The sequence below is a fragment of the Mastigoproctus giganteus genome, chromosome 14 (genome assembly GCF_048544385.1).
Source record: "Mastigoproctus giganteus isolate SK-2022 chromosome 14, ASM4854438v1, whole genome shotgun sequence".
NCBI classification, from domain to species: Eukaryota; Metazoa; Arthropoda; class Arachnida; order Uropygi; family Thelyphonidae; genus Mastigoproctus; species Mastigoproctus giganteus.
In genome coordinates this window covers 53,937,124-53,956,767 of record NC_143588.1, presented here as the reverse complement: position 1 = coordinate 53,956,767, position 19,644 = coordinate 53,937,124, and the positions used below count along the sequence as shown (strand labels likewise).

The following is a 19,644-nucleotide window of genomic DNA, read 5'->3' as shown; positions in this document are numbered from 1 at the left end:
CTCTAATGGGAGCTTAATGATTTTGAAATAACTGAGAGCAAAGTGGAGGAGAAATTGTTGAAGTTAAACAGAGGAGAGGCAACTAGGGTGGATGGGATCTATCCAGTTATATTAAAGGAAGCAGCAAAGGAATTAAGCAAACCCTTAGCCATAATTACGAGAGCATCCTTGGCTCAGGAGAAGTCCCCACTGGAGATGTGCAAATGTCTCTCCAGTTCACAAAAGGGTTCGCCAAAGGTGACACAAGTAATTACACACATATTAGTTTAACTTCTGTTCCAGATAAAAATATGGAGTCACTGGTTAAGGAAGCATTGCAGGATCATCTAGACAAGACTGTAGTAATAATTAAGACACAGCTTGGGTTTATTAAGGGAAAGTCCTGTCTGTCAAATTTGATTGGATTCTATGATGTGGTCACAAAAGAACTGGATGCAAAATATAATTTTGATATCATATACTTGGATTTCAGGAAAGCTTTTGATACTGATGCACATGGAAGACTGTACAAATTGGAGCAGTATGGTATTAAGGGCAAGTTACTACAATGTATAAAAGGATTGTTGAGTGGGAGATGATAGAGAGTGGTAATCAATGGATGCTGTTCTTTGTGAACTAATGTAATCAGTGGAGTTCCTCAAGGTTTGGTGTTGGGCCCACTGTTGTTTTTTATATTTATCAATGATATTGATGAAGGTATATTAGGCTTAATGTCTAAGTATGCAGATGATACAAAATTAGGCAGGGTTGTTAATGACAGCAAACACAGTATGCTACTGCAACACGATTTAGAAAAGTTAGGAAGGGAGGAGAGGTTATGCTGGTCATTAAGAAAAACATAAAATCTAAGGAAGTGCATAACATTGACAAATGCAAAGTGCTGCATATGGGTAGCAGTAACTCAAGAGAAACATACCAACTGTGAGGTACTATACTCAGGGTGGTAGAAAATGAAAAATTCTGAGAGTAATTGTGCAGTCAGATATGAAATTTTCTTAGCTCTGCAGACAGGTTTCCAGAACAGGTTATGGGGTATTGTCAATGATATACAGGAATTTTGCTAGTAGGGAAAAGGAGGTGATTATCCCTTTGTATAAGGCAAAGGTCAGGCCAAGCCTTGAATACAGCATTCAGGTCTGGAGGCCTCATTTTAGAAAGGATGTAGACTCCGTAGTTGAGTGGTCAGGAGCGGGAGTGCAGTAGCACATGCTCTTTGAGTAGACTGGGGTTCAAGCCCCTGACCGCTAAATACGGTCGATCTGCCAACCTGCACTGGACCAGCGTGGCAGATTATGGTCCATTTCCCTCAGCATGAATTGTTGAGGAGGCTTCCATCCTGCAGAGGGTTGATAATGGGCTGCACTTTACCTTTTAGAGTTGCTTGACCATGTACAGAGAGGGACAACAAGATTGGTGAGGGGGGAATGAAGGGGTTCTCTTACCAAGAAAGCTTATGTTCGGCAAATTGCAGCGGCTGGAGACTAGGCAACTGATAGGTGATCTGACAGAGTTGTATAAAGCTTTGAATGGGTTGAGCACATTGAATTCTGATGAGATTTTTCCACTTGCTCAGATTACAAACCTGAGGGGGCATAAATTGAAATTAAGGAAAGACACTTGTGGAATAGTGACCCCAGGAGCTCACATCTGGTGAGTATTGGCTTGGCGCACCCAGAGTCCTGAGCTGGATATCATCATTCTCTCTCTCTCTCTCTCTCTCTCTCTCTCTCTCTCTCTCTCTCTCTCTCTCTCTCTCTCTCTCTCTCAGGGTAATTCAGAATATAAGCCTCAGGCTTCCTTGCATCATCATCATCATCATCAGCCATTTTCAATCCACTGCAGGATGAAAGCCTCTCCAGCAACTTTCCAGTTCCTTCTGTTTTGTGCAATGGCCATCCATTTACTACCCACAAACTCACGAATTTCATCTATCCATCTCCACCATTGTCTTCCAGGTTTTCTTCTAGCTTCTCTTGGGTACCATTCTGTTATTTTCTTAGTCCATCAGTCATTATGTCTTCGAGCTATATGTCCTGCCCAAGACCATTTTAGTTCTTTAGTTTTTGATAAGAATGTCCTTTACTTGAGTTTGCTGACTAATCAATGTGTTTCTCTTCTTATCTAACAGTCTGATTCCCAATATAATTCCTTCCATTCTTCGCTGTGTAGTTCTCAGCTTCTCTTCCATTCTTCTGTTGAGTGTCCAAGTTTCACTTCCATAAGTCATGGTGGGTAGTATACATTGGTTCATTATTTTACATTTCAGACAAACTGGGATATTGCTCTTCAGTATGTGACTATATTTTCTGAATGCTATCCATCCAAAATTTATTCTTCTCTTGACTTTCAGTCATTTATCATTATTACAGATAATAACTTGTCCCAGATAAGTATATGACACCACCTTTTCAATTGCTGCTCCTTCAATCATTATGTCCCTTTCTGTGGCATACTTGTTCATCATTACTTTTGTTTTAGTCATATTCATCTTTAGTCCAAAATCCTTACTAACTGTGCATAACTGATTAAGATTTTCCTCTAATTCTTTGGGATCGTGGCTTATGACTACAATGTCATCTGCAAATCAAATCGTAAATGGTTTACATCACATTGACTCCTTTCTGCGACCAGTTTAATCTTCTGAAAGCTTCTTCAAGGGCAGTAGTAAACAGCTTTGGAGATATTGTGTCTCTTTGTTGAACTCCTTTCTCGATTTTAAATTTGCTACTGTCTTTGTCTAGTCTAATAAAGGAGGTAGCATTCTCATACATTTTCTTCAAAATCATAATATATGGGGTATCTATGCTCCTTCAATCATTACCTTGTCTTTCCAGTGCCCAAAACATTGCCTTATGCTGTATGGAGTCAAATGCCTTTTCATAATCTACAAATACCAGGCATAATGGTGTTTTATATTCATTTGCCTGGCATCATATGGCTAATAATAATAATAGATGTGCAGAAATATGTCTTTAGCCAGCGGGTATTTGATTGCTGGAACAAACTTCCATCTGTCATTGTGAAAGTTGATAGCTTAAATAAATTCAAGGAACTGGACAAATTTCTAGAGGGAATGGACGTGTGAATTTTTTTATTTTATTTTGGCTGATACATAAGCTCATACGCTTGCTTTCTTGCATCACATGCCTCTACTGCTACTACTACCCATGTGCAGTACTTTGCAGTTCTGAACGTTAAACTTCATCTGCCATTCTCTGCATATTGACTCAATTATTCTAGATCTTGTTGCAGCATCTCACCCTTATGACTGTTGTAAACCATCCTACCAACTTTTCATCTGGAAACTTAGAGATTAAACCTGATATACTTTTATCGATATCACTGATAAATATTGAAAACAATAATGGGCCCAACACTTAACCCTGGGGAACTCCACTAATAACATTAGTCTAAGAAGAGCAGTGCCCAATGATAACTACTCTGTGGTGAAAGAGGCCTATGCGCTCTGGATTCATATTATTGAAATGAAAAAAATTATAGTTCCTCAGAGCGGTTTAATACTAAAACATACATACAAGAACGGTTAATAAACAAAAGCTTTCGGCTGAGTAGACAGCCTTCTTCAGTTAAACAGAAGAATATATTAAATGACAGTTAGAATGGAGATGTGCACTGCCAAGTTGGTGCGTGAGGCGCGTGGCTAATTGTTTGAGGTTGAAGTTTGTGGCTGTGATGTATGGTGGTGATGCGGCCAGCGTTTGTCTATGGACAGAATTATTGCTTCTGTGATGGGGTTAACTTGACAACCACTGTTCCTGTTCCTGTTATCTGCAGAACAAATAGACCTATTGACTCTTGGCATGGCATTTGCTGTTCTTCCAAAGTACCCACCGATCACTGACATCGCCTTAGGCGTGGAAACATGTTTATCACGCCTCCCAGAAGATGTGGCCAACGCAATCCGCTTAAAGACTGCAGCAGTTCTACACCATGCTCGCCCCGTCTCTTCAAACCTCAGCCGTATGCAGATTTCTACCCTCAAGGCACTAAAACGGGAATCGTCCATCGTCATTCTACCGGTGGACAAAGGCCGTCATATGGTTGTAATGAACCGCGCTGATTACGTGGCGAAAGCCTTACTGCTTTTGTGAGACACTTCCGTCTACAAGCCCTTAACTGTTACCCCCAGCAGAGCATTGGAACGATGGGAGTCAGAGGTGAATATCCTCATCAATAGTTGGCTCAAACAGGGGAAGATAACACAGTCAACCTGTAATCACCTCCGTGCCTCCGGGTGTCAGATCCCACGGTTTTACGGCCTGCTGAAGGTACACAAAGAAGACACACCACTAAGACCAATTGTATCCTGCTGTGGATCACCGACTTACGAGTTGTCTAAGTTTGTCTCAAGGCTTCTTTCTCCTCTAGTTGGCAAGACCATCTCCAACAGTATTGAGTTCATAGAAAGGATCCGCACTATATCCATCTCACAAGATCAAGTCATGGCATCGTTCGATGTAATATCACTCTTTACCTCCATCCCAGTGGAACTTGCCATCTCTTGTGCAAAACAACTCTTGGACAATGATGAAACCCTTAGCGACAGAACCAGACTGACACCTGATGACATTTCCACCACCCTCAGACTGTGCTTAACAGGGAGTGCAATCATGTTTAGCGACTCAATTTACCAGCAGGTGCATGGCCCAGCCATGGGTTCCCCTGTCAGTTCGGTCATGGCAAACATCGTGATGGAGGAGTTAGAGGGACGTGCGTTTACACACACACCAGATCACATCGCCTTTTGGTGTCGCTATGTAGATGATGTGTTCGTAGTTATCCCTAGAGACTCAGTTCAGCGAATCCCAACCCACCTCAACTCACTATCGCCCTTCATAAAATTCACGATTGAGCTGGAGTCGAACAACACCATACCATACCTAGATACCCTCGTCCGGTGCGAAGACACATGCTTGAAGACGACAGTTTATCGTAAACCTATGTGTGCTGGCCAATTTACCAACTTCCGGTCAGCACACGCACGGGGTCACCTCCTCACCACTGTCTGAACCTTGCTAACTTGCGCCTGGACACACTCTAGCTCTGCAGGTGAAAGACGCACAGAGATCACCAGGGTCAAAGTGGACCTTGCGAGATGTGGCTATCCCATCGACATCCTTGACAGGTGTGACCCTACAGGCACGCGACAACGTAGCGACCAACAGTAACGTCAACAGTGGTGAGTCATCCACGAGGGCACTTATCCCATACTACCCCAACCTGTCACAACAGATCGGTAGAATCCTAAAATCACATGGGATAAAGTGCATCCAACTCCCAGGCAAGAAACTGCGTTCTCTCCTTTCCAACATGAAAACACCTGTCCCCACCCTTCTGCAGAGTGGTTTGGTCTATCGCATCTCTTGCCGTGACTGCACTAGCTGCTACTTTGGAGAGACTGGATGTCGGCTCGAGAAACATCTCTCAAAACATAAAAGGGCGATCCGTTTGGCAGATGTGGAACACTCAGCTATTGACGAGCATGTCTGGACAACCCACCACGACATTGATCCACACCGCGATGTCGTGGTTGTGGACAGGTCCCACCATTACCTACGGCGCACCTGGTTGGAATCGTTAAACATAAAATGCTCGGATACCTCTTTGAACAGGAACAGTGGTTGTCAAGTTAACCCCATCACAGAAGCAATAATTCTGTCCATAGACAAACGCTGGCCATGTCACCACCATACGTCACAGCCACAAACTTCAACCTCAAACAATTAGCCACGCGCCTCACGCACCAAACTTGGCAGTGCACATCTCCATTCTAACTGTCATTTAATATATTTTTCTGTTTAACTGAAGAAGGCTGTCTACTCAGCCGAAAGCTTTTGTTTATTAACCGTTCTTGTATGTATGTTTTAGTATTAAACCGCTCTGAGGAACTATAATTTTTTCATTTCAATGATAACTACTCTTTGTCTTCTTCCACTTATCCATCCCTTTATCCATAATATAACTTCCCTTAATGCCACATTGCTACAGGTTGTGCAGCAGTCTTTTATGTGAAACAGTATCAAAAGCCTTCCTAAAATCCAAGTATATGATGTCAAAATAATTTTTTGAACCCAGTTTCTTGGTCACTGCATCATACTAACCTATCAGATTGGTTAGACAAATCTGGCCATTATCAAATCCATGCTGCGATTGCAGTATAATTGCTTGCCTGTGCAGATAGTCCTGCATTAATTCTTTAACCAGTAATTCCATTATTTTCTTTGGATGTTGTTGTTGTTTGTTAGTTGTTGGCGTATCGGCTTCTGTGGCCATAATGCACCTCTCATAGTTTTCCATTTTCAAGTCTGGTCCCTTGCAATAGTAGTCCAAATTAATGCCTGACTTTATTAGGTGATGAAGTTCAATTGTATTCATTTTTTTTTTTTTAATCTGATTATACAAGCCTATTAATCTTAGGTAGTGAAAGAGTTCTTGTATATTACTTTCGTCACTTAAAATGTTTTCCAAAACAAAAGCACCTTGAATATTAGTTTTAGACTTAAAGGCCATTTTTTTTTTTTTTTGATTTATAAAGGCTTGACAATCTAGTAGTAAATGCTTAACTGTTTTTTGTACATGGCACTAATTACACTGAGGTGGTTCTTTGGCTCTAAGTAAATAGGAATGAGTAAGATATGTGTGTCCTATCCTTAACCTGGCTTCTTGATTAGACTGGGGTTCGAGCCCATGACCACCAAATACGGAGGATGCGGAAAGGTCAGGGTATGATGTTGTTGTTGTTATTTGGTTTTTAGGCGCATTAGCAACTAAGGCCATATTGCTCCGGGATATGCGGTGGTCATTCCTTGACCTTTCCGCATCCTCCGTATTTGGTGGTGACGGGCTCGAACCGCGGTCTAATCAAGAAGCGTGTGCTACGCACTGCTGCTCCTTCCCACCTGGCTACGGAGGCGCTGTCAGGGTTGAACCATCGCGTATCCCTGGAGCAATATGGCCTTGGTTGCTAATGCTCCTAAAAACCAAATAACAACAACCTTAACCTGGCAAGGGTTACTTCTTCTTTTCGGACCTGTCTTTCACTGGTTTTCCACTGTTTTAAAACTGGTTTAATTTGAAAAAGTTTATTATAAGTTTGTTCGTTCATACTTTTTGCCACTCTTCTTTGCTATTCACTTTGATGCTACAAAAGTCTGTAAATGGTACTTTGGTGGTTGATGATATGATTCCTGTTGCCGTTTTTGCTGCATGGTCAGCTTGTTCATTTCCTTTAATTTCTGTATGTCCAGGAATCCAACAAAAGGTAAAATTTTGTTTTCTTTTAATCAGTTTGCTTAGGGTGACTTGAATTTGTCTCAAAGTTGGATGGAAATTCTTTGAGTCGTACGATATTGCTTGCATTACACTGAGGGAGTCTGTGAAAATCAGACTATGGGGTAACCATTGGTGCCATATTTGGTCCATTGCTAACTTCACAGCTCGTAGTTCATCTGTAAAGATGCTACATTCTGTTGGGAGTACTTGGGTTATTGTAGTATCAGAGAAAACTGCTATCGCGCCGACTTTTGTATCAGTTTTCGATCCATCAGTATATATTTGTGTATAGTGTGGATATATCTCTAGATAGGCAGCATGTACTTGTTGAAAGCTGTTTCCTGGTAGGGAATGTCTTCCTCAGTTATGGAAGTAGGTATCACAGACTGGTGATATTGTATCCCAGGGAGGTCTTGGTGTGTTTTGTATGACAGTTAATTTGTTGAAATCAAGAGACCAAACTGGAAGCAGCTCCTTCATGCGTATGTTTGCTAGTTTGTTTGCTGTTGGATGTATTCTGTACATATTTTCCCATATTGGTGCATATAATGTTTTGTACACAGGATGATTTGGAATACACTTTATTTTAGCTGCATAAGATAAAGTAGTACTTGTCTTCTGAGGTGAAGTGGTGATTCATAGGCTTCAGCATAGAGACTTTAAATTGGAGAAGTACAATATGCTCCTAGGGATATATGCATTATGGTGTATGGGGTCTAACCATCTGAAGGCACTGGGTCTTGCAGAGTTGTAACCTGGTGCTCCATAATAGAGTCTGGATCTTATCAAGGTTCTATACAGATGTAACAAAGTGTTCTGCTCCCCATGTCATTCAGTTTCTTTAGATAGTTTGTTCTAAGGCATTTTATACGATATAAAAAAGGTCAGTTTCTTATCAAGGGTTAGTCCAAGAAAAGTTGTGCTGGATGTTATTGAGATTAGTTCTTCTCCTAGCTTTAGTTCTGGGTCTGGGTGTAAGTTTCTTTTCTGACGAAAGTGTATTCCAACTGTCTTTTGCTTAGATATTTTTAGCTGATGTTTCGGGGTTTTAGTGGGTCTTTCACCCATAGCTTGGGTCATATGTCTTCGGCAGCAGGGGTTCTGTTGTCTTAATAACCTTAATAGTTGTTTAAACCCAAACTTATTTAAAATGATTTAATGCGAGTTTCTGCATAAAGAGTTTTAGATTTTATGACCTGTTTTATCATTTTAACTTCTATTTGTCTGTTCGTGCTGATAGTTTCAGCTGAACTTGAATATTATAAAAGTTGTCATGGCTGTTTAGTAAATTGCTATCAGTACTGGTTGAGGATTCTCAACATTAGTGTTTTCTTCTTGTTTTGTTTGGATGTCTCTGTCGTGACAGCCTGTTTTTGTGTTTGCTGGCTTGACCCTGATCCCAGTTTTCTGGTGTCGGGGTTGGGTTCAGACTATCACTTGTTAAAATGTAAGATACTGCTTGATTATTGTTAAATTAAATTTTAAGTTGTCTATTTGGACTTGCTCTCTAATTGTGTCTTGGGTTTTGGAAGTGGTATTAGATTAATTACCTTGTTATGTGTTGTTATCTTGCATTAATCATGTTGTTGGTGGTTTTGCTGATTGATTGACTGTTTTAGTTTGAAGTTTTTCAAGGTTTTGTAATGTTATTGATTTGCAGTCTTTCGATTGCTTATTGGTATAACTCTTGCCTTGTTTTTGGAGTTTTAAATTTGATTTTAAGTTATTATCTGCCCTAATGATTAATATTATGACTGGGTTTATTATGATTACTGGGTAAAATTGATTGTATGTATATATGCATAGCTGTTGATAATTAGTTTTTAATTACATGTTTCTTGTAGTCTTCTTACTTTGCTCTTTTATATTGTTCTGCTTATATTTCTATAGGATATCTGTATTCCTCTTTTCTTCTGTTCCTTTTTCTTTATCCTCTCTCCCCTTATCCCTTCTTCCTTCTTAAATTATTCTGAGGTACTCCTTGTGACAACCTCGGTACCTTTCTCTTGATGGTAGAACCTGGTTGCCTCCTCGTGGCTTGGGACGGGAGTCGAGGACCCTTTTTTCTCCTGCCCCCTGACTGCTAAATGCCAGGTGCTGGCTTACAACATACAACAAAACACACATTAATATACACATAAAGATACAAACATTTCATTAGATTTTTTTTTTTTTTTTTAATGCCAGCCTTGGCACCTTGCCATCAGATGACTCGGTGGCATATAGGGGAAACCCTGGTTATCACCTTTACATACAAGAATACTTTGAATACTTTTGTCTTTTGCTTAGAGAGTCGAAAGCCATTTGTTTTGGGTCCATGTTATTAGTTTATTGATTGTTGAATGCAGTGAGTACTGATCCCTGGGGCACTCTTTCTTCATGTATAAAGATCTGCGATAGTGTGGTTAATATCCTAACTTGGAAAGCTCGTTTTTGCAAAAACTTTTGGATATATATTGGGAGATGTCCTCTCATTCCGAAGTTATAAATGTCTCTAAATATTCCATATCTCCATGCAGAGTCATACGCCTTTTCTATATCGGAACACATCATCACTAGATGTTGTTTTCTTATGAAAGCATTTCTTATGTTGTTTTCTGCTTTCATCATTAAGTCTAAAGTGGACCTGTTCTTTCTGAAACCACATTGAGCTGTATTTGGCAAGTTATGGGTTTCTAAAAACCACATTAGTCAGGCATTTACCATTTTTTGTTTTTGGAAAGGCTAAGACTATTGTGTGACAACATTGATTCAGAAAGGAATTTTCTAGGTATATCCTGTTATACAACAAGAGTAACAATATCATATCAATGATTTCTCATATAATTGTTGTACCATCATGTATATTATTTCATTGGGACCTGCTGCACTTTGCTTCATCTCCGAAATGGCTTTATGAAGCTCTCTGAGAGTGAAAGGTTGGTTATAGAATTCGTTACTTTTACTGGAGAAATTCAATTTATATGTTTCTGTATTTGCTTCATGTTTTTGGAAAGCTGGTTCATAGGAGCTACTGCTTGATATTTTTTCAAAGATTCTACCAAGAGGCTATGACTTCAGGCTTTACTATAAATCTTTTCCATTCCATTTTATAAAAGGAGGAGAAATTCTTTGGTATTTGTTGTTTATTTTGTCCCAAACCTTTCTGCTGTCTGTTTTTCTAGTAATTGTAGATTCAAAACGAATCCAAGATTCTTTTTTACTGATCTTAGTAATGTGTCTGACATTTGCCCTTGTCTTTTTGAATTATATCAGGTTTGTTGTGGAAGGGTATCTTCGGAAATTATTCACAGCCTTGATTTTCTCTTTTTTCCTAGAGTACATTCATCATTCCACCACAGCTTTGGATGTATGGGAAACTTTGAAGAAGTTTTTGATATTGTTAGTTTTGCAATATGGAGGAGTTTATCAGTTACATATTTCACTGCAGAGGCAATTGAAACCTGTTGCATTTGATGATCTTCTAATATGGCTAGCTGCTTATATCTTGCCGAGTTTGCCTTATCTAATCTCCACTTTGGAGTTCTTTCTGGTTGACAAAGGGTCGGTTCGTTTAGCATTAGCATTAGTAGAGGCATTTGATGCAAGAAAGCAAGCTTATGCAGCATCAGCCAAAAAAAAAAAAAAAAAAAAAACCCACTTCCACTTCACCCCTCTGTTCGTTCAAAATACCTGTCCAGCTGAGCCTTAAACTTATTTAGGCTATCAACCTCCACCACAAGGGATGGCAGTCTGTTCCACCAACCAACCACCCGCTGGCTAAAGGCAAATTTCCGCACGTCTATCCTACATCTGTCTTTCCTCAATTTGAATTTATGCCCTCTCAGGTGATTATTCTGAGCTAGAGGAAGAATCCCATCAGCATTGAGCATGCTCAAACCATTCAAGGCTTTATACACCTCTATCAGATCACCTCGCTGGTGCCTAGTCTCCAGACACTGTAATTTGCAAAACTTAAGCCTTTTTTTCGTAAGAGCACCCCTTTGTTCCATTCACTAATCTTGTTGCCCTTCTCTGTACTCGTTCCAGCAGCTCTACACCCTTCTTGAAATGAGGCCTAAAGACCTATATACAGTACTCTAGGTGTGGCCTGACCATTGCCTTATACAATGGAATAATCACCTCCTTATCCCTGCTGGAAAAATTCCTGTATATCATTGACAATACTCCATGAGCTACTCTTGCAGCCCGTCTGCACTGTCAGAGAACTTCATATCTGCCTGCACAATCACCCCCAAGTCCCTTTCATTCTCCACCACTGTCAGTGTAGTACCACAGAGTTGATACGTTGCTCTGGGGTTGCTGTTTCCCATGTGTAGTACTTTACATTTGTCAATGTTAAACTTCATTTGCCACCTCTCAGCCCATCTGCTCAACCTTTCCAGATCCTGTTGCAGCAGCATAGTGTCAGTAGTGTCCTTGACAACCCTGCCAACCTTTGTATCATCTGCAAACTTGAACATTAAGCTTGATATACCATCATCAATATCATTTATAAATACAGAAAACAATAATGGACCCAATACTGAACCCCCGAGGGACTTCACTAATAACATTAGTCCACGATGAGCAGTGTCCATTGATTACCACTCTCTGTCTTCTCCCCCTCCACCACCCCTTTATCCATAGCAGCAATTTGCCTCCAATGTCACACTGCTCCAATTTGTGTAGCAGTCTTCCATGTGCAACAGTATCAAAAGCCTTTCTAAGATCCAAGTATATAATATCAAAGTTATTCCCTGCATCCAGTTCTTTTGTGACTGCATCATAGTATCCAATCAAGTTGGTCAGGCAAGACTTCCCCTTAACAAAACCATGCTGTGTCCGAGCTATAGCTGAAATCTTGTCTAAATGATCCTGCAGTGCTTCTTTAACTAGTGCCTCCATTAATTTTCCTGGAACAGAAGTTAAGCTCACAGGTCTATAATTACTTGTGTCAGCCTTTGATCCTCCTTTGTGAATTGGGGTCACATTTGCACATTTCCAGTCTATGGGTACCTCCCCTGAGTCCAAGGAAGCTCTCATAATTATGGCTAAGGGTTTGCTTATTTCTTTTGCTGCCTCCTTTAATATAACTGGATAGATCCCATCCACCCCGGGTGCCTTTCTTGTGTTTATCTTCAACAGTTTCTCCTCCACTTTACTCCCAGTTATTTCAAGATTCTGTAGCTTACTGCTAGAGTTGAATACACCTCTGGCATTCCCTTTGCTGAATAACTCCTCATGTGTGAATGTCGATGCAAAATATTCATTTAGTTTGTTAGCTACCTGAGCAGGATCATCAACAGTTGACCCATCAATATCAAGTGGAGCAATCTGATTCATCCCCTTCCTTCTAGAGTTTACATAAGTAAAGAACTCTTTGCTGTTTTTCTTTGCATCCCTTGCCAAGGATTTCTCGTAATCTGCCTTCGCCTGCCTAACCTCCTTTGTAACTTGGTTGCATATCAACTTGTATCTATCATAGGCTTCTGTGTCATGTGTTAATTTGTAAGTATCCCATGCATTTTTCTTCTCTGCCATATGCCTCATTAGTTCATCTGACATCCATTTTGGCCTAAACCTTGAACAATATTTCTTAGTTGGTATGTAAAGCCTAGTAGCTTCCAAGATAAGTTCTTTGAATGCTTCCCATTTTGAATTTGCTGTTGGTAACATCATCAGTTGGTCCCACTGTATAGAATTTAAATACTGTCTCAGTCCATCGTAGTCGCCTTTACAGAAGCAATAACCCTTCCCTTTACCCCTAATGGTAGTTACCTCTTTGAGTAAATCCCACTTCAGCACACTGTGATCACTGCCACCTAGTGGTTCATTTATCTGCAGATTCTTAATGCATGAAGAATCACTGCTGATAATCAAATCAAGAGTATTACTCCCTCTAGTTGCCTCCCGAACATGCTGATGTAGAAAACAATCATCCAATAAATCCACAAAAGCTCTGCTAGTGCGTGAGTAACCAGCCCCCAAATTCCAGTCAATATCTGGGAAATTAAAATCTCCCATTATAAGACTCTCTGATTTACTGGCCCACTCTATTTCCCTGTACAGTTCCTTATTATACTCATCAGAGTCATTAGGCCTATAGCACACTCCTACTCTCAATTTTGATCTCCCAATGCTTATGTCACACCAAACTGACTCAACACTGCACTGTCCAGCGATGTCGACTGGCTTCACTTCCTTGGTTTTTATGTGTTTCTTAACTAATAGCATAACCCCTCCCCCCTTCCTATCCTGTCTATCCTTTCTGTAGACGTTGTACTCCCCAAATTCCAGTTCTGCATCCCTTATATCTGTGTGACACCACATCTCTGATATCCCAACAATATCTGCCTTTGATGTTTTGAGCAATACCTCAAATTCATCAAATTTATTTACTAAACTCCTAGCATTGGTGTACACGCAAGTATACCTGCACCTGTTTCTATTCTTAGATACCCTAACACAACCCATGTGTTTACTTGTACCGCAATGGCTCCCAGCAGTCTCTGAAATACCATGCATCTTGTTTTTCAGGCTTCTGCTCATTCTAATAGAAGTAGTGCAAGAATCTCTTTCACCTCTGCCAGTGGCTACTGTCAATCTATTGGTCTTTGTCTCCCCCCAAGCTAGCAGTTTTCCGACCCACCTAACACTGCCTCGACAGCATCAGCAAATATTCTTGCACCCTTTCTATTTAAGTGTATCCCATCCCTGTAGAAGCAATCTCTCCTGTTAACAAGTACAGTCCAGGCTGAAAAAAATTCTACCCCTTGAGCCTTGCACAATCTTTCCAGGGCCGAATTGATCGACAAGGCTCTCATCATATACTCCCTCCTATCGTGTCTGGGCAGAATTGCAGACACTTTCAAATTCAACCCTAATTCTCGGCTTTTGTTCAACAGTGACCTGTGCTTGTTAAGTAATTCTGCCGGTCTCCTACTCTTAATATTATTAGTGCCAACGTGTACAACTATATCACCTTTTGTGCCCTTAAAAGATGATATTCGCTCTACAACGTCATCAACCTTTGCCCCTGGCAGACATACCCTGGTCCTGTTCCACCTATCTTTTTTACAAAGCATGTTCCCCGTTTCCCTGACAATAGAGTCACCAACAACTACTAGTTCCTTCGGGACCAGCGCATTCTGCCTTGGGGGTTGTCTCTGTGTCACGCGATGCCCAAGTGCAAGTTCTGGCGTTGATGTGGGCAGCTGAGAGCTTGATGGGCCCCTCAATTTAGTTTCTTCGAGGGCATCCACCCTGTCCTTCAAGCTCTCATATAGGCCCACAAGAACGCCGAGTTGTTGCCTGATATCGATACACTCCTTGCATCGCGCACACACACAAAGACATCCCCCTTGGCAGTATCATGTCCCGTACCCAATTGCTCTGCAAACATCAAGCAAACAGTGCATTTTATAAGGCTGTGAGTCAGAGGACAACTGCCCCCCCTCAGTTCTGCTCTGAGCCACAGCGCTTCCATTAGCTTGAGCCTTTTGCTTTGGTGCTCTGGTTTGAGTCATGATTCTATTAATTTATTAATTAATTATAATTAATTATGTTATGTTATTAATTATGTTAAATATAATTAATTATATTACGTTTGTAATCTAAGTCGTTATATGTATTTATTTAAACATACAATTTAACTGCTAACGAAGTTCAACTAACGCTATCTAGTACGGCATACAACTATCGTATCACAATGGCGGGAAAATTACGAACGGTAACGGAGTCGAAACACGTGGAAACCTTTACCGATATTTTTATGCAATTACAAGGCCGAGTAAAGAATAAATACACCAAGTTAATCAGAAAATCACAAAATAATGTTATACTACTAAATTTAAATCAAAAGTTTTAGAAAAACAATAATTTCAAATCAATAAATAAGAAAAATCCACTTAGCGGCTTGGAACACGACCATCTCTAGTAGCCTCGTCAGCAGACTCGTAAAGTTTAAAGTAATCTTTACTGGAAAATGATCACTACCTAGTGGATCATTGTGAACTGCCCACTCCAGTAGAGGGTATAATGATGGAGTGCATATAGAAAGGTCTATTGCTGTGCTAGTTCCTGTGGATAGACGTATATATGTGGGTGTCCTATCATTTAAGAGTGTTAGGTTGAGCAGTAGTTTTTCTAGAATTTACCTCTTTTATCTATGTTTACATTTCCCCATAGAGGATGATGGCCATTCATATCTCCCATGATACATAAAGGAGGGGGTAGGTGGACTATCAGATCTTCTAGTTCTGTATAACTTATATCTTGGTTTGGTGGCAGGTACACGGAGGTGACTGTTACATGAAAGTTTACTGCAATGTGTACTGCTATGACCTCTAGATTAGTCTGCAAGGGAACCTGTTGGGTAGGTATACTGGAATTTACTAAGATTGCTACTCCACCATGTGCTGCACTGTTGGTAATCCTGTCCTTTCTGTATATATTGTAATCTTTTAGTGTTATTTTATTCTGAGGTTTAAGATATGTTTCTTGCAAACATAGACTAATTGGATTGTACTGTGATAGGAGATCATGGATATCTTCAAAATTGCTGCGGAATCCTCTATAGTTCCAGTGTAAAAATGTATTCATTATTTGGTTCTGTTAGTATTTTCAGCTTGTTTTCTTGAGGTTGTTGTCTTAGGATTCTCTGTTTTTTGTCTTCATTTTTTAAGGAAATATGACTTTCCGGTATACATCTCTTCTGCAAAAATTTCTAGTATTGTTTCTTCTGTCTTTTCTTCTATTTCCATGTCGTCCATTTTATTCCCATTTATGTCAGTGGTTCTACCTTGTTTTGTGGATTTAGTGGTTTCTCTAGTTGGTGGTATTGTAATGGGCGTGTTTACTGCCTGTTCTGCTTTTAATTTTGGTTTTGGTTTTATGAGCAGTGAATGCGCCCAATTTGAAATGGATTTTTTTGGTGGGATCATTACTTCTGTCTGTGTTTCTATTGTTTTATAAGTTTGTATTACATGTGCATAAGGTGGTCTATTTGTTCTTTGTGGTTGTATTGTTCTTTTAGCTTCTTGATATGTTACATTGTTTTCCACTTTATATTTCTGTATTCTCTTTTCTCTCTTCCACTCCTTGCATTTTTTCGAGTAGGCATTATGTTTTCCTTTGCAGTTGGGGCATCTTGAATTTTGTGCTGTACAGTCTTTTTGTGTATGTTCTCATGACCCGCATTTTGCACAGACAGTGAGACCTCTGCACACTGCTTGAGAGATTTTCTCTGGAACAGACATTAAACTAACAGGTCTGTAATTACTGACTGAGGTGAAAATAGAACCAACAGGCTGTAAAAGATGCGGCAATAAACATGGACAAAAGTTGCGGCAAATGGCTTTGGCAAAAGACCATAATGCTCGACTACCATTTGACATGTAGAACTGCTTTATAATGGTTGCAAACTTCTGAGGAAACATTATTAGCTCTAAAGCTAACAAAGTGTTTTGAATATGAAATTTGTAAAGCGTGGTTCTTGTCTATCCTAGCAGAGCTAATGAGATTCCTTAGCTGAATATCACAAGCTTGCTTACTGTTGATGGAATTAAAAAGATTAAAGTAAATTTAAGTTGCATGTTTCAGACATCATTTTTATGAAAGGCAACAGAGTATCTTTGTTTGTCAAATGAACCTTGCCTAAAAATTTCCTTTGGGCCAAATTTTGTTATCAATGACTGTAATCAAAGTTGAATTATGAATGCCCATGTATTATGATTTGATTTAATGGGAAATTTTTTTATTCTCTCTCTCTCTCTCTCTCTCTCTCTCCCCCTCCCCTCCAGTCACTACATTAGTTTATTCTTTTTTTAATAAACTTAATTGTACTAATAGGGTACAACTTCAGTCTGTACATATCATTTAAGAAAACCAAATGCAACAATCTCATACAGTGAAGGCACTTAACCACTCAATGAGATTTTAAATTTATTAAAACTTCTATCTGTTAAATAAAAATTAGTAATGATTAATTTCAAAAAATTATTAATTCATTCAAAACAGATTCATTAGAGTGCTTTCTTCAAACCAAATCATGCATACACTTCTTTTTGCTGCTCATCATACTACTATAAGTAATTAATTTAAATTGTATGTGAATGTTATGTGGCTAGTTTTAATATACACCACACTATATACTTACCCAAGGTATCGCACCTGATGCTGAACTAGAGCCATTTCAAAAATCATTGGTTGCTTCAATTCATTTGGCTGTAATATAAATGTTTGTGATGAGAGAAAACAAAAGTTTTTATGGAAAATTTTAATGAATGCATTTCTGATCTCAATTGCAAGTAATTTAAATTTAATTCAGCACTCTATACCACAGTGTTTCATATAAAATGCAAGTTAAACCAACACTTAAAGAAATTCAAATTTATTGAGTCAATGATCGGTTTCAGATTCTGATCAGAAAACTATCCTTCAGAAATTCAGAGAAAAATAAAGAAATATTCCTATTTTGCAATTATTTAAAATTTTTTTATTAGATAAGTTTTATTTAGAAATTACACAGAGTGCATAAAAAAGTATGGATAAAGGTATGCAAGTTCCAGGTGAAAATAGTTTGTGGGAGCCCTTAAAAATATCAAATAAAATTATTCCTGTAATTTATAATTAATTTTCTGGACTTATTTTTAGTACTGTAAATACTATAAATATACCAATGTTTAATAATTATTTCAAGAATTACAAACAAAACTCTATTCTTAACATGAGATAAAGTGCTGGGCCCCTTAAAGCATGGACTCTTGCTGAAGGTAAACACTGTCAAATGTGGCTTTGAATAATCAAAATCAAGAATCACTCTTTTTCAAGGGAGTCGAACTATGGGGAAAAAAAATAGGAAAATTTTCTGGGACCAGTTTGTCAGGAAAATGTCCTATTGAAAACAAAACTTGCTCACTGGAAAGAACTGTTTTTGCTACTGTGCTCCCTGCCATCAAATCATAATTAACTAACAACTATTTTTTCATGTAACTTCAGTAATATTAGTAGTAGCAAATGATGCAAGGAAGCAATATTATACAACAGCAAAAAACAAAAATAACCACTCTGTCTCTGCAACTCAATAATTTATTTAATTGTCTTTAAATTTATTCAAACTAACCAATTCTCCACATGGAATTTTGTTCCAGCAATCAATTACTCTCTCTCATTGAATGCAAAATTTCTCATATCAATCTTGCAACCAACCCTTTTTCAATTTAAATTGATGTTCCCCTTATGTGTATAGTCCAAGTAAGAGCAAAGTTACTATCAGAATTCAGCTTACTCAATCCATTTAATGCTTTAAACACTTTGATCGGATCTCCTCACAGGTGCCCAGTTCCAGATGCTGTTATTTTCAGAAATGAATGAAGTGTTTCATGGTAAGAGTACCTTACATGCCCCTGACTAATCTTGTTACTCTTCTCTACATCCATTCCACATCATTCTTAAAATGAAGCTTAAAGATCTGTATGCAGTAATGAAGATGTAGTCTAAGCATTGCCTTATTTACTGGATAATCACTTCCTTGTCTCTGCTGGCAAAGTTCCTATATGTCACGATAAAACATCATGACCTGTCCTAACAGTCTCTCTGAACTACTAAGAGAATTTCATGTTGGACTGTATAGCTACTCACAGATATTTTGCTATTCAGGGATTACTGCCACATATAAGCAGTTCCTTGCATTTATCCTGAGGTGTTGTCGTAGTAATATACCCCAATTCCTGTTGTTAACCAACCTGTCAACAATTGTATCATCTACAAACATTAAGTTAAACTGATGAAGGCATAATCCAGATATGAGTTCATCAGTTTCTTTAATAAAAATCAAAAACAATAAAGTAGACAGCATTCAACTCTGAGAGACTCCACAAATTACATTAGTCCAAGAAGAGCAGTCATTAATAAACAATCTGTCGTCTGCTACTCAACCATTCCTCTTGCTGCACTGCTCCAATTTGTACAGCAGTCTTTCATATGGAACAGTATCAAAAGCTTTACTGAAATCAAAGTATATTATGTCAAAGTAGTTTTTGCATCCAATTCTTTGTTACTGCATCATAGTGGCTAATCAGACTGGTAAGATAAGATCTCTCCCTAAGAAATCCAAGCTGTAATTTCCACATAATTGCATTCAACTCAAGATGATCGTGCATTACTTCTTTAAATCTGTGTCCAACATTTTCTCTGGAACAGCAGTCAAGCTTACAGGTTTGTAATCACTCACTTTAACCACTGATTCACCTTTGTGAATAGGGGCGACATTGCATATCTCTAATTTATAGGGAAGTAATCCCTGAAACCTACCCTGAATCCAAGGATGCTTCCATAATTATAGCTAAAGATGTGCTTGTGCGCTGGTTG

General features: G+C 39.0%; 1 protein-coding gene across 1 annotated transcript in view; it reads right to left on the bottom strand.

Annotated features, from left to right (window-relative positions):
- The window catches only part of LOC150075139 (unconventional myosin-Ib-like), a 317,137-nt gene that overhangs the window by 91,792 nt on the left and 205,701 nt on the right, over positions 1-19,644 (bottom strand). The window contains exon 9 of the mRNA XM_090388377.1: positions 17,432-17,499. Coding sequence (XP_090244503.1) covers positions 17,432-17,499 — 68 coding nt within the window. The remainder of the gene's footprint in view (positions 1-17,431; positions 17,500-19,644) is intronic.